Source organism: Rhincodon typus, unplaced genomic scaffold (genome assembly GCF_021869965.1).
Source record: "Rhincodon typus isolate 14 unplaced genomic scaffold, sRhiTyp1.1 hic_rhity00002100, whole genome shotgun sequence".
NCBI classification, from domain to species: domain Eukaryota; kingdom Metazoa; phylum Chordata; class Chondrichthyes; order Orectolobiformes; family Rhincodontidae; genus Rhincodon; species Rhincodon typus.
The window spans coordinates 1-15,378 of record NW_025967738.1 but is presented as its reverse complement, the minus strand read 5'-3'; the positions used below and the strand labels follow the sequence as shown (position 1 = coordinate 15,378).

The 15,378-nt window shown below is 41.6% G+C and overlaps 1 protein-coding gene across 1 annotated transcript; it reads left to right on the top strand.

Moving 5' to 3' along the window:
* Positions 1-6,586: 6,586 nt before the first annotated feature.
* LOC109911739 (NF-kappa-B inhibitor-interacting Ras-like protein 2) lies at positions 6,587-15,360 on the top strand. The gene is made up of 4 exons (XM_020511118.2): positions 6,587-6,828; positions 12,225-12,362; positions 13,539-13,780; positions 14,942-15,360. The coding sequence occupies exons 2-4, from the start codon at positions 12,269-12,271 to the stop codon at positions 15,176-15,178; spliced, it is 573 nt and encodes a 190-aa protein (XP_020366707.1). The 5' UTR covers positions 6,587-6,828; positions 12,225-12,268; the 3' UTR covers positions 15,179-15,360.
* Positions 15,361-15,378: the final 18 nt, after the last annotated feature.

Sequence of the window (15,378 nt, the reverse complement as noted above, 5' to 3'; positions counted from 1 at the left end):
TGTTATATAAATTAAAACTGCAACGATGAAGCATTCAATGGACAAATTCAAACAAAATCTTCTGAAATTCAGACAAATCCCTTTATCTAATGAGTTTAATGTTTAGTTGTGAACTGCTGAGTAATAACATACCACTATCAGGCTTTTGGAGGATTGATGCGATTTATTTGTCTCTGCTCAAATACTCCTCCACAAGACGTCCATTGTGAATTCCAATTCAGTCACACAAAACGTTTCCCAGACATATGCAAGTCAGGCTCAGAGAAAGAATTACTTAACAAGTCTGCAGGTTAGCTCCTGAATAGGCTTGTTTCTAATCATAGTTATAGTCATCCACATGCTCTGCTCTATCTGGATACATAGCCCTTACCACAACTCTCCTGACCTAAAAGCCATCAGACAATCCCATACACATAAAGTTTAAAAGATATTTGGATAAGTATATGAATAGGAAACATTTGGAAGGATATGAGCCAGAAGGGTCTGTTTCTGTGCTGTATGACTGTGATTCTAATGACATGAAGCAAATTTGGAGAAAGTTAATTTCCTAGGTTTGTGAATTGGAAACTAGCAGCTGTGTAAATTTAAGCTAATCAAAAGAACAAAAGGATAAGATTTGTTTCTTCCTTTGAATAGCACAAAGGATACTCAATAGAAAACAGGGCTGTAAAGAATCTATTACCATCTTTAAAGAAGGATTAAAAATATTGAAGAAAAAAACTTAAGTAAAAGGTACTAGGAAAGACTAGAAGTGACTAAAGCTTTCAGAGGGCCAACAGAAGTGTGACGAGCCTAATGGGCTCTCTTTTCAGGATCTTTATTCTGCAGACTGATGAATACAACTCAAACGATTTCAAGGTGATGGACTTCCATGGATGTATGCCAGGGAAGAATCAAAGCTAATTCAAATTTTCCTAACAGGTTTCATGTAACAGACCTGGAATAGATCAAAATGCTAATTGTATGTTGGAATTAGTACAATCATGGGTGAAATAGCAAAGGAATCATTGCATAGTTTTCCAATACGGTCGCAACCATTCAGTCCACAATTTCTCAGGCTAGCTCTCTAAAAGAACGTTCTGGTTCTATACCACATGTAAATATACACAAATACTCATTTCACAACCAGGCATTACTTGGGAGTTTGCAAACATTTCAGAAATGAGAGTTGTAAAAAGGCAGGGATAAGGCAGATGTGCTCGATTTTTCAACATCACTGTTATTTATGGCTTAGTTAATGCCCACTTACATTCAGGGCATATAATTTCTTTTTGGAGTGTGGGATAAAAAGTACACGAAACAAGGGCTCATCAATAATCAGTTCAAAGAAATGCTGGCATAGGAGTAGGCCAATCAGTCCCTCAAACCTGTCCTCACTACAGGTGGTAGATTTCTCTATCAATCAATCATATCCATTTTATCATCTGAAACAAATCAATAAAGTCATCCGTGACCTTCTACAGCCAAAAGAGTACTTTACAACCCCGATATATTTCCAATAACATTTCTGGGCACAAAATCCTGGTACTGCATTCAGACTTGACTTCAAAGAAATACTGGTGAATTAATACACTGCTTATTGCATATCGATTTTCTGATGAAGTTTTACATTTAAGGGGCAGGGTGGGGAAGGATGTCTCATGGAACAAAAATGAACGAACTTATCCCTAAACTGAGAAATCTCTGGCTCCTGCAGAGCCTGGGCCTTCTAACCCACATTACTTACACTTGGCTGAGCAAATCAATGTTTGATAAAATCAGACCATTTGGGAATTAAATAAAATGGAGTGAGAACAAATTGATATCTGGTAAAACGCAGACCACATCTTCGTATGTGTTCTAAGAGGAATGTTCTAGTATTTATGGGGGCGGGGGGAGGTTGCCATTGCATTATTGGCACAAAACCCCACGTGGATTCTGGGGAGAGATTCTTCCGGCTCACAAAATAATCTTGTCTAAAATTCCAAAGCCTGTAAATTAGAAATAATAACTGTCTTGAAGAAATATGAATGTGCCGATTATAAGCGAAGGCACCAACATGAGGAAAGGATAGTTGCAGCATCAAAGGTTGAGAAATGATCGATTATTTTCAGCCGTTTATATAAAATTGACAAACGCCTGAGACATATTTAACATAGATAACGCGATGGGACTTGTGGCCGCAGCCTCGGCCTGTCCTTCTCCAGCATCCTGTGTTCCTCGGGAACAGGGTTAACCGTCTTTCCCTCCCCCCCCCCCCCCCCCGGGGCCTATATCTCACCCTCAGGGACTTCCATCACCCGGCTCCGCTTCCAGGCGAGGCCCAGCCCTTGTTTGTTATTTCATCCGCCTGGGGATCCAGCAGTAACCCTCCCCTCCCGGTTACCTCTCCAGATCGGCCTCTCCCGCTCCGTTCGGCTCCGGTGCCATTGTCACATCGCAGTCGCCGGCCGCCATTTCCCAACACCCGGACCCCGGTACCGACCGGCTTCCGGAACAACGAGGCTTCCACCCGCCGGGCGGGAGGCAAGAGCGTCCCTGCGGCATTAACTACCCCAGACCTCCCAAACAAATGGAGGACCTCTACTGGCTGGCACTGGTATTAACAGCCTGGCTCAGTGACCCTGATGATAATTACTTACCTAGCACCATCACTACCAGATTGACTGTGCCTGTCGCCTTGGGATTGTATAGAATCCCTACAATGTGGAAAAAGCCAATTCGACCCAACAAGTCCACACCGACTCTCTGGAGAGCATCTCACCCAGTTTCGCCTCCCCTACCTTATCCCTGTAATGCTGCATTTCCCATGGCTAATGCACCTAACTTACACATCCCTGGGCACTATGGAATTTAGCACGGCCAATCCACCCAATCAACAAATCTTTGGATGTGGGAGTAAACAGTATGCCTGGAGGAAACCCACACAGACATGGGGAGAATGTACAAACTCCACACAGACAGTCACCCGAGGCTGGAATTGAACCTGGGTCCCTGGCACTGTGAGACAGTTGTGCTTGCCCACCGACCTGATGATAATTGCACTGCTTGGCACCAACACAACCAACATAGATAGTTCTGAAGAAGGGTCAGTGGACCTGAAACATTACCTCTGCTTTCTTTCTACAGATGCTGCCAGGCTTGCTGAGTTTCTCCAGCAATTTTTGTTTTTTTAATGGAGACTATGCCTGGCACTGTGGCACTGATGATAACTGCACTTCCTGGCACTAATACAAGCAACGTAATGTGGTGTTTGGCAGCAACACTAGCAGCATGTCACATGTACCGAGCTACAGTAGAAATGATTGTTTTGCATGGTAACTAGACAAATCATACGTTACATAACCACATCAGGGTAATAGTACAGAATGTAGTGTTAAAGCTAAAAGAAGGTGCAGAGAAAGATCAGTTCTAAAATATGAGAGGTCCCTTTATAAGTCAGATAATAGCAGGGAAGAAGCTATTCTTAAATCTGTTGGTATGTGTTTTCAAACTTATGTATCTTCTGCCTGATGGAAGAGGGTTGAAGAGAGTGTAACTGGAGTAGGAGGGGTCTTTGATTATTATTGGTTGCTTTCCCGAGACTGCAGGAAGTGTAGACGGAGGCAATGGCTGGAAGGCTGGTTTGTGTGATGGACTAGGCTGTGTTTACAACTCTCTGTAATTTCTTGCGGTCTTGGACAGTTGCCATACCAAGCTGTGATGCATTGCATAGGATGCTTTCCATGTGCATCTATAAAAATTGTTAACTGTCATTATGGACCTGCCAAATTTCCTTAGCCTTCTGAGGAAGTAGAGGCGTTGGTGTGCTTTCTTGACTGTAACTCTGGTGCAGACTTCAGCTTGATTTAATTATGTTAACTACATAAAAAAGGCCAAAATTGGGAATTACATTTTTGATTTTTTTTGTGATATATCAATTTTATTTTATCTTGCTCCCTTTGTTTGTCTTTCTGAAGGTGTTCTGTGGTATTTTTCCAGCCTAGTATCAATCTTACAATACAATATTCCAGTGCCTTGTCAGTCAATGTCAAGCGCTTATTTGATTTGAGTGTATCATGGCGGAATACAATTCTATTTGAAATTCATGTTATTGTCTAAATCAGTGAATAATCATCAAGAGTGGGAACCTTGCAGATCTTGTCCTCACACGTTCAGGGGTGCTGTGGTCTAGTGCAAACGTGGCACTTCTCTAATTTCTGCGACCAAGTTACAAATTCCAATCAAGACGTCATGAATCTGGTTTTCAAATTTGACCTTCACCTGTCCATCCAAAAATGACTGTCACGTGTTGTGATTGTGGAGTTAATCAACTACTTAACCTGTATGCAAAGACCTGAATTTATGCACAATTTGGTGTAAATCCCTAACAATAACCAGAGGGAAAAACAGTAAAACTGATGAATGACACATATGGACCGAATTGTCCCAGATACTTTAAAATGGAGGACTGTACGATCAGTATATAACAACCAAGTATTACTTTTTTTTTAAACTTTTTTTGTCTGTGGGAATGTAGTTAATTTATTCAATCTTAAAAATGCGACAGTATGCCATTTCATTTTCTCCCATTTAAATTTACGATCATTCTGTGCCAACTTGGGGTAAATGGGTCTTTTCTTTTATTTGTGAAAGGACTAGGAGAAGGACAGAGGGAATCCAAACCTGTGCGAGATCTAAAAATGACAACGTAATTCAATTCTGAATGTTTGCCTTTTTAAAGCTGGTTCTGGGATTGCAGACAACCTTTCACTTCTCCAATCTAACATCAACCTTATTCCTGATCCATGTCTAATTCAAGCTTTCAGTTGTGTGCCACTTCATGGATGGACTGAGATCTGCTCTTATTTATAATTATCTTGTCAACGTATTTTGGTTCTTTGAGAACCACCTTTCCTTGCCCTGACTCTGAAGCTATGATCTCCGCACTGACATCCGCCGATATATTTACCAAGTAGCTTTTCTCCTCACGTGAACAATTGTTTGCACAATTATGTGATTTTATGTAACTTTAATATATATTGACAACCATGATCGTTTGCATAAACAATTAATGGTTTTTAAAACAAAAATTGTCCTCAAGATTGGGTTATCATTGACAAAATCAGCATTTATTGTTCAACACAAGATGGCCTTGAGATGATAGTGATGAGCAGTCCATGTTTGGTTAATACTCCCATAGCACTTTTGGGTAGGAACTTCCAGGATTTTGACACAGCAACACTGAAGAAACAATGATATATGTCCAAACCACAATGGGGCATGTCTTGGAGGGCAACTTGGGATTGAATATGTTTGAATTTAATTTGATCCAATGCACCTCTGGGGAAGTGATGGCTTTGTGGTATTATTACTAGGCTTTTAATCCAGAGATGCAGGTAATGTTCTGGTGACTCAGGTTTAAATTATGCCATGGGAGATAGTGGAATTTAAAAGCAATTAAAAAAAAATCTGGCATCAGGAATCTAATGATGATTATTGCTGATTGTCAGGAAAAACCAATCTCGTTCACTAATATCCATTAGGAAAGGAGATGGCTGTCAGTGGTGGGTTTCTGTAGCATGTAAAAGCAATACATGGCAACCACAGTACACTTATAGGGGTGTTGTGTCCTCATTGGTAGTGTTTCTGTACCAGTTAGCAGCTATCAATGTTTTTGTATTGCACAGCACCTTCCAAACCCATGACCTCCTCTGCCTAGAAGCCCAAAGGCTAAAGATACTTGGGAACCCTATCACCTGCAAGATCCCTCCAAACCACAACCATCCTGACTTGTTCCTCCAGTGCTACTGAGTCAGAATCCTGGAACGCCCTTCCTAAATGTACTGTGGGTGGCCCTACATTCCACGGACTGCAGCAGTGCAAGAGGGCAACTCAGCACCAACCTTCAAGGGTAATTAGGGATGGGCAATAATTGGTGGCCTGGGAATGCCCACATCCCATTAACAAATAATAAGAAAAGGGATAAAGGGGTAATGATAATTCTGCGCAGGTGGCAGCTGTGGCTCTGAAGGTAGCACTCTCACCTCTGAATCAGGTTTTAGGCCCAAGTTTCATTCCAGAGATGTAAGTGAAAAAATCCAAGCTGGTGTGGTATGTCTTTCAGATAGTAAACTAAGGTTGTATCTGCGCCATCTGGCAGACATGGCACTATTGCAAAGAGTAGTAGGACAGTCATCCCCTCTTCTCCTGTCCAACACTTAGCAATCAATCAACACTGCAAAAAAAAGACGATCACACTGCTGTAATTGCAGATTGGTTGTTGCATCTCCTACTTAGCAACAGTGACAACACTTCAAAATGACTTAATCTGCCATCAAGGCCTTTGGGACGCCCTGTGGCTGTGAAAGGCACCTTCGGGGGTAGAAATACATAGTAGCCTGTAGCCAGAGACACTGACATCCCGTGAACAAGTAAAGAAACATACAAAGATGAAAGTATTCCTTTCCAGGGAAATAAATGCATTTGGTGAAATAGAACCAATATTTACAAAGATAAAATCTTTGGATTGTAAGTAATTTTCAAATCCCATAGTGTATCCAATCAAACAAAGTGCCAGCACCGCACTGTGGAAATCAAGGGCGAACTCTCCTCCAGACCTCTTGAGGGCGCTGTTTGTGGAGCCGAGTCTGAGGGGCTGAGGTAACGCATGTTCCGCGCCATCTCCTTGTTTGTTGCATGGAAGCAGAGGTTGGGCTTGTTTTGAGGAGGAAAGCCCTTGTTTACTTTAATCTGTTCGTCTGCCGGGAACAAATCGATATTTAATATTCTCATTCCTCCCTCACGGACGTCCCAACCGAGGTGATCCTGAAGCTGCGTCCTCTCAAACCTCTCACTTATTGTTTGCAGGTAAAAATATTAGCAGCAATCAGGGAAGGGGCTGGGATCTCACTGGGCAGGAAATATTAATCTGTTTGTTTTATGTTCATCCTGTTTATGTGTTACACAGTGTTCATCAGCCTTTTAGGTTTGCATTATTTTCAGCTATGGCTCAGTGGTTTGGCCACTTGGTACAGGAGACTTTGTATTCAACTTCCAACCCCAGATACTTGAGCAACAGAATCCAGGCTGATCTCCCCAAGGGCAGTGCTGCACTGCCAGAATTGACATCTTTCAGATGGGATGTTCAACACTTCCCTTTTTCCAGGTGGATGTGGAAGATGTCTTGGCAGGGAAGTGCTCCCGTTTTGAACATTGAATCCCTACAGTGTGGAAGCAGGCCGTTTGGGTCCACACTACCCCTCTGAACAGCATCTCACCCAGACACCTACCCTATCCCTGTAACCCTGCATTTTCCTGTGGCTAAGCCCCCTAGCCCACACATTTATGGACACTATTGAGAATTTAGCGTGGCCAATCCACCTAAGCTGCACATCTTTGGACTGTGGGAGGAAACCAGAGCACCTGGAGGAAACTCTCACAGACACAGGGAGAATATGCAAACTCCACACAGACAGTCACCCGAATCGAACCTGGGTCCCTGGCACTGTGAGGCAGCAGTGCTAACCACTTTATCCCTCAGTCAACATTACTAATTTTAAAAAAAATCATGTTTCTTTTTCTAAAGGCTGGTTTTTGCTATCTCAGTCTCTCGTGTTGAATGCTTGCCTGTCATGGAGACAGTAAGGACTGCAGATGCTGGAAGGTAGGGTCAATAAATGTGGAGCTGGAAAAGCATAGCTGGTCACACAGCATCTGAGGAGCAGGAAAATCAATGTTTTGGGCCAAAAACCTTTGTCAGAACTGGGGAAGGGAACCCAGAAATAAATAGAGGGAGGGGGCAGGGGGCTGGGGGGGAGTGTAGGTGGGATAGTCATAGGTGGATGCAGGTAGGGGGTAATTTTGGTTGTTCAGTGGGCGGAGTGGAGTGGATAGTTGAGTAGGAAGATGGACAGGTTGAGGGTGAGGAGATTTTGAAGCTGGTGATGCAGATAGGGGGTTATTGAGGTTGGTCATTGGGAAGGGTGGAGTGGATAGGTGAGTCAGAAGATGGACAGGTTGGGGAGGAAGAGATTTTGAAGCTGGTAAAGTCAATATTCATGCCCCATAACAGAATAAAAACCGAAAGAACTGTGGATGCTGTAAATCAGGAACAAAAACAGAAGTTGCTGGAACCTCAGCAGGTCTGGCAGCATCTGTGAAGAAAGTATCAGAGTTAATGTTTCTGGTCTAATGACCTTTCCTCCTCTAAAATGTTAACTGTGATTATTTTCTTCACCAATGCTGCCAGACCTGCTGAGCTTCCAGCAACTTCTGTTTTTGTTCTTGATTTACAGCATCCGCAGTTCTTTTGGTTTTTATTCAATGTTCAGGCCATTGGGCTGTAAGCTCCCAAGGCAAAATATGAGGTGTTATTCCTCCAGTTTATATTTGGCTTCACTTTGATAGTGGAGGAGGCCGAGGTTGGACATGTTGCCCAGGGAATGGGAGGGGGAATTAAAGTGCATGGCAACAGGAAGGTCGGGTTGCAGATGCTCTGCAAACTCGTCCCCGAGTCTGCGTTTGTCATGTTCCCCGTCATGTTCTGTCACAGTCTGCCCTTTATTTATTTCGGCTACACTTGTACATGTGTTTGTCTTATGGTGTTTAAAATTGCTTGGTGTTCATTTTACTATATCTGGCTTGGAGAGATATGCATTGTGTTAGGTCTGATGAGGAGAAAATAGAGTCATAAAGTCCTAGAGATATACAGCACAGAAATAGACCCTTTGGTCCAACTCGTACCTGCTGACCAGATATCGTAAATAAATCTACACCTATTTGCCAGTATTTGGCCCATATCTCCGTAAACAAAGGGAACGCAATGGCCTAGTGGTATTATCGCTGGACTGTTTAATCCAGAGACCCACATAAAGTCCTGGGGACAAAGTTTGAATCCTGCCACAGCAGATGGTGGAATTTGAATTCAATAAAATATCTGGAATTAAAAATCTAATAAAGACCATGAACCCATTGTCGATTGTCAGGAAAAACCCATCTGGTTCATTAATGTCCTTTGGGGAAGGAAACTGCCATCCTTACCTGTTCTGGCCTACATGTGACTCCAGACCCCCGGTAATGTGGTTGACTCTGAACTGCCTTCTGGGCAATTAGGGATGGGCAAGAAATGCTGCCTGGTCAGCAATGCCCTCATCCCATGAATGAATATTTTAAAAAAAAAAGCCCTTCCTATTCATATACTCATTCAGATGCCTTTTAAATGTTGTAATTGTACCAGCCTCCATTGCTTCAGCAGTGAATTTCGCTGTTTGTTTATTTTTCTTAGAATGAACTCTGTTGTCCAGAGATACTTGAAACCAAACAGCAAAGACAGCATCTGTGCAGGTTATTGCTAGGTCAGACAGCAGTGTAGGTTCCTTTCTCTGTTTGAATCACTGCCCATGTGATCACTACCTCTGTCTCCTTTCTTCCTTTTTAATGTGCTGTTGTTTTGATTTCTTTTCCCCCAAAGTTCCTAAACAATGCAACAGTTTATAACAGTATAATTACTGCTTCTAGAATTCGAGGAAGTAGCTCCAACACTGAAAATACCTCAAAAAAGAGCAGCTCTTACAGCCACGTTTTTTTTTCCCTGTCATCCATCTTGGATTACCCAGAATCCATTAGTTATACATGTCACAATACAAATTTGGTCTATGGTGTCACTAAGTAGAAAAGGAAGATTTAGATTATGGAGAACAAAATTTGGATGAGAATATAGGAAGCACGGTTAGTAAGTTTGTGGATGACACCAACATTGGTGATATAGTAGCCAGTGAAGAAAGTTATCTAAGATTACAAAGGGATCTCGATCAATTGGACCAATGGGCCAAGGAGTGGCAGATGGAGTTTAATTTAGGTAAATGCAAGGTGTTGCATTTTGGGAAGACTAACAAGGGCAGGATTTACATAGTTAATGGTAGGGCCCTAGTGAATGTTGTCAAACAGAGACTTAGGGCTCCAGGTACATAGTTCCTTGAAAGTGGTGTCACAGGTATACAGGATGGTTAAGAAGTTGTTTAGTAAGCCTGCCTTCATTGTTCAGAACATTGTTTGTAGGAGTTGGGACGTCATATTGCAGTTGTATAGGACATTGGTGAGGCCACTTTTGGAGTACTGCTTACAGTTCTGGTCACCCTGCTATAGGGAAGAATATTATTGAATTGGAGAGGGGGCCGAAAAGATTTACAAGGATGTCACCAGGACTGGAGGGTTTGAGTTATAAAGAGAGGCTGGATAGGCTGGGATGTTTTTTACTGCAATGTAGGAGGGTGGGGGCTGATCATGAGGGGCATAGATAACGTGAATAGCAAAGGCTATTTCCCTAGGATGGGGGAATTCAAAACTAGAGGGCATAATTTTATGGTTAGAGGGGAAAGATTTAAAAGGGACCTGAGGGGCAACCTTTTCATATGGACTCTGGTTCGTGTGTGGAATGAACTGCCAGAGGAAGTGGTGGATGCAAGTACAGTTTCAACATTTAAAACACATGGATAGGTACATGAATAGGAAAGGTTTAGATGGTTATGGGCCTAAGGCAGGCAAATGGGACTGGTTTTGTTTGGGGAAACTTGGTCTGCATAGATGAGTTAGACCAAAGGGTCTGTTTCCATGCTGTGTGGTTCTATAACTCTGAGAGATCAGAACAGGATGCTTGGTGTGGGGTGGTGAACAAGATTTAAGATAGGAAGCTGGAATTTACATAGAAAGTAGAGTCATACACTAGATGTAGGAATTAAGTGACTAGTGCTATTTTTGTATAACTAACTGGGATACCACATTCCATGGTAATCATGATTAAGGAAGTATTATAGTGTAATGGGTAGCATCCATGCCTCTGAGCCAGAAGCTGTTGTTTCAACTCATGCCACCAAAGAAGGAGCATTTGTACAGTTGGAGATAAATTTGCAAATCTTTCCAATGGCAGATGGTGTAAGAGATGAGGGACTCCTGGTCAGCCATATGATGGAGGAAATCCAAGTCTCTGCCTTCCCAATGCATAGCTGCAAACTACAAGATGCATGTTAAAAGTGAATGTTGTCTCAGTGACTTGAAGGAGTGAGCTGGACGTACTAATTATGTAGACAGGACCAATTGCCCATGCAATTAAACATCTGCACTTTTTATACTTCAATCATTAACAATAATAGAGGGAGCCTTTCCTTCCAACAAGTAAGGGAAATTTATAGATGGCTAGTTTGTAATCGGGCACCAGACGTTCTCGTTCCATTGCCCCTGTGCCCCTCACTTAGTGAAACAAGTATTTTTAAAATTCTGAGGAAGGGTCACTGACCTGAAATGTTAACTCTGATTTATCTCCACAGATGCTGCCAGACCTGCTGAGCTTTTCCAGCAATTTCTGTTTTTGTTTCATTTCTAGTATCTACAGTTCTTTTGGTTTTTAGTTTTAAAATTCTGATTGATCTGTTGAGTTTAGCAAATTCAAGTATCCAGTATGTGCAAAGAAGATCCTTTTCTATTGATAGCAAGTCATTAAATTGCTGGCACTTCAAATCCTAGTGCAGTCCAAAGCTACATGCATGATGAATCTTAGAAATTATTGAACAACATGCTTAATCATGCGCCCAGAGTCTCTGAAAAATTAATTAGCACATCCTGGTTAGTGTTATAAAAAAAATACTGTGGATTCTAGAAATCTGAAATAAAAATAGAAAATGCTTGAGGAACTCTGCATGTGTGGCAGTATCTGTGGATAGAGATACAGAGCTAACGTTTTGACTTTTCTTCAATATTGGACTCTCAGGAGATGCTGCCAGAGCTGTTGGATTTGCCTGTTTATGCAGTCAACTCAACCTGTACTGCAGACAATGAAGAGTGCAGCTGATAAAGATTTCCTAAAGCTTTTCAACATTTGGGATTTATTTTTTATTCATTTTTGAATGTTAAGGAATCTTGCAACATGGAAGAAAGCTAATTGGCCCATTGTGTCTCTGCTGGCTATCCAACTAGTCCCACTCCTATGTTTCTTGCCCCACAGCTCCGCAACACTTTTTTGCTTTTCAAGTTTAGTTCAACCCTATAACGGCCTGAAAGTTACTGTTGAATCTACTTGAACCATCCTTTTGGGCAGCATGTTCCAGATCACTGTAACAATATCATTGAGTTTGCTGATCTTCAACAGGCAATATTGCTGATTTTGGTGTTAATTCTTGCACTTTCTGGACTCTCTCAGCTAATTCTTAATATTGATGCTCTTCACATACTCTATATTGACAGTTATAAATTATTTTTACTTTACCATACAGTGCCCACTACTCCTGGTCGACATTAGCAGTTCCAGAGAGGTGAGATGGGGAAGAGCTGTAAAGTAGTGGTTTGTGGCTTAGCATCAGTTGGAAAAACAGCGATTTTGGAACAGCTTCTCTATGGAAACCATGTTATTGGTGAGTGCAGAGACAGCAGATTCCAGAAAAAAAAACTTTATTTACAACTTCCCTGTGCTTTCGGTGAGAATGATGAGTATGTGGATAGGGAAAAACCTTTAGGCATTGGCTGAATGGAGAGACCTTGGTGGTGAGATTGTAATGTGATCAGGAAACAGATGTTGTGTAAAAATATGTAAGGAAACACTTATTATAATAATATTGAGCACTAGGGAAGGCCGATACTTGGAATGTAGTAGGAGACAGCTGATGCATTCGTCTACTTAGTGTAAACATAGCAATTGTGCAAGAAGGATTGGTAAAACAAAACCATTTGACTCTGATTGCATTAAACTTTTCTTAATGTTCTGCTATTTCTTCTTTAATAATGAGCTCTAGTATTTTCCCCACAGCAGATGTTGGACTGTTTCCTGCTTACTGTCGCCCTGTTTTCTAATCTGACACCTCTGTTTAAGTAGTTTTCCCAATCCTCTGAAACCCTCCCGGAAGCCAGTGAATTCTGGAATATTTCAACCAATAGCCCCACTATCTCTGCAGCCGTTTCCTTTAAAACTCTTGTATGTAGGTCATCAGATCCCGGTGACTTGTCTGCGTACTTAAAGAAGCTTTTTGTATTTCTCGCCAACTGAATTTCATAATCGCATTTCTCCCTTTCTTATTAGTTTTTTTAGTCATCTGCTGCTGCTTCCTACAAGTTCCCATTTCTCTTGCCTCTCACTAGTTTTTGCTGCTTGTATGCCTTAGTTTGTAATTGGATACTCTATGACAGCCTTTGTTAGCCATGGGTGGCTATCCTTCTTAGTGAATCTCTCTTCTTGACCATAGCACATTTTCCTGAGTGCTATGAAATATCTGTGTAAATATCTGCCATTGCTCACCTACTGACCTTCCCCTCAATGTATTTTCCCAGCCTATGTTAGTTGAAAATACTGGTTTGAGACTGGGTTGCTCTTCCCTCAAACTGAATTTGAAATTCTGCTATGTTACAATGACTATCCCCTGGAGGATCCTTAACTATGAGATATCTTTTTAATACTACTTCATTAAACAAGTCTAGTTCTAGACAATCCAGAGGTAACAAGCTATCAGCATCAACCCTGTCAGATCCTCTTAAAAAAAAAAATGTATTCATGATGCCTTGAATCATCCCCTTTTCTCTGTCTCTGTCTCTCTAAGGTTCTGTGACAAATGAAACCCTGGAAGATATTTATGTTGGTTCGGTAGAGACAGACCGTGGTGTCCGGGAGCAGGTGCGCTTTTATGACACAAGAGGCCTGAGGGAAGGCGTTGAGCTTCCCAAGCACTACTATTCCTTTGCTGATGGGTTTGTATTGGTGTACAGCATAGACAGCTGGGAATCCTTCAAGCGAGTCGAAGCCCTCAAGAAGGAAATTGACAGGTCCCGTGATAAGAAGGAGGTACAGTGATGAATATTGTTCAGTAGTACAGCTACCAAAATATTACTTGTGTTCTTTTGCATGTAACTAACTTTGTTCAGTGCTTTCAAATTACATTCAGTAATTCCTAATCTGTTGACTAAAGAGCTATACTTTAAGCTTAAGCTGTAAGAAAATGCTTCGTTGGTGAAATTTGTTCCATGATGTGTTGATGCTGGAGAATGAAGAGTTATACCACTTCTGCTGACAGAAAACCCATTTCAACTCCCAGCAAAGCAAACAGGCACTTCACATTAAATATTCTTACATGAACGTAAGGTACAAGATCGCAAAAAAAAGGTGACTTAGTCCATCAAACAAACCTCTTCCATGTGCAGTTTGTGAGATTGTGGACTTTGCTTAACTCATTTTAAATTTCCCTCAGGAGGCTCTGCATAAATATTCCCTGATCCCCAAAGTGATTAAACAAACAGGCTGAATAATACTGCAGTTTTCAGGCAGTTTTGAGTGCTATGTTTTCAGCCCAGGTTCAGGTGCCTGATGCTCACTTCACATAGAACTCTTGCAGCCTGCAATGGAAAAGACTGGTGTTGCTTCAATCTGTGCTAGACAATCCTCACATCTGGCAAAGGAGTTGTGTGTAGTTTTTCAAAAAGTCATTCAGGGACTTGAAAAGCAGTTCAGTTCATCCACCTTCAGAAAAAGTCCACTATATTCAATAAGTTCAAATAAGGAGGTCACCCTGCCTATGCCTATGGTCATCATGCCTTCGCTTGTTTTTTGCTTGTTCTCAGCTCATCAAATTAGTCCCACTGTGGAGGTGGAGATGATGAATAATTTCAAAAGGAAATGGGATGGGCACATGGTAGAAACAAATCTGCAGGGCTACAGGATGGGGAGCTGGAGAATGAGAATGAGATAGCTAACTGGGTGCAGATCGGGGATTGCATCTGTGGTCACCCTGGCTTGGTTCCATCAGGATAATATGTCCATCTGCAGAATCATTGTGGAAGCTCCTCAGTTTAAATTAATTTTGTGCTACTACCTTCATCTTGAAATAGCATTACCCTGTATTTTTAAGGTTTTCAATTTTTTTTGTGACTTTTATACAGACCTAAATGAGTCAAAAGCTTTAAATACACATTGTCGCTAAAAGCTCTCATTTCCTGGCTCTTTCTGCAGGTGACCATTGTAATTCTGGGGAACAAGTGCGACCTGCAGGAAGCACGACGTGTGGACCATGATGCTGTTCAACACTGGGCAAAGTCGGAGAAGGTTAAATTGTGGGAGGTATCTGTGGCAGACCGCAAGACTCTGATCGAGCCATTTGTCCACCTGGCCAGTAAGATGACCCAACCTCAGAGCAAGTCCACATTCCCACTCAGCCGGAAAAAAGGGAGTGGCTCAATTGACAACTAATGCAGTATTTGGAATGCAACAATTCCACTTGAGTGCAAAAGTTTGTTCCATTCTTTTCAAGCATTAGTCCCATGAAGAACTTCTGTACTTATTTATGTTGCTAAAGTTATTTTCTCATATAATGAAACTTTTATATTGAGCATATTACATGTGATATTAAAATAATCAATATGTTCCTTTTTTAAGTGCATTAATTTATT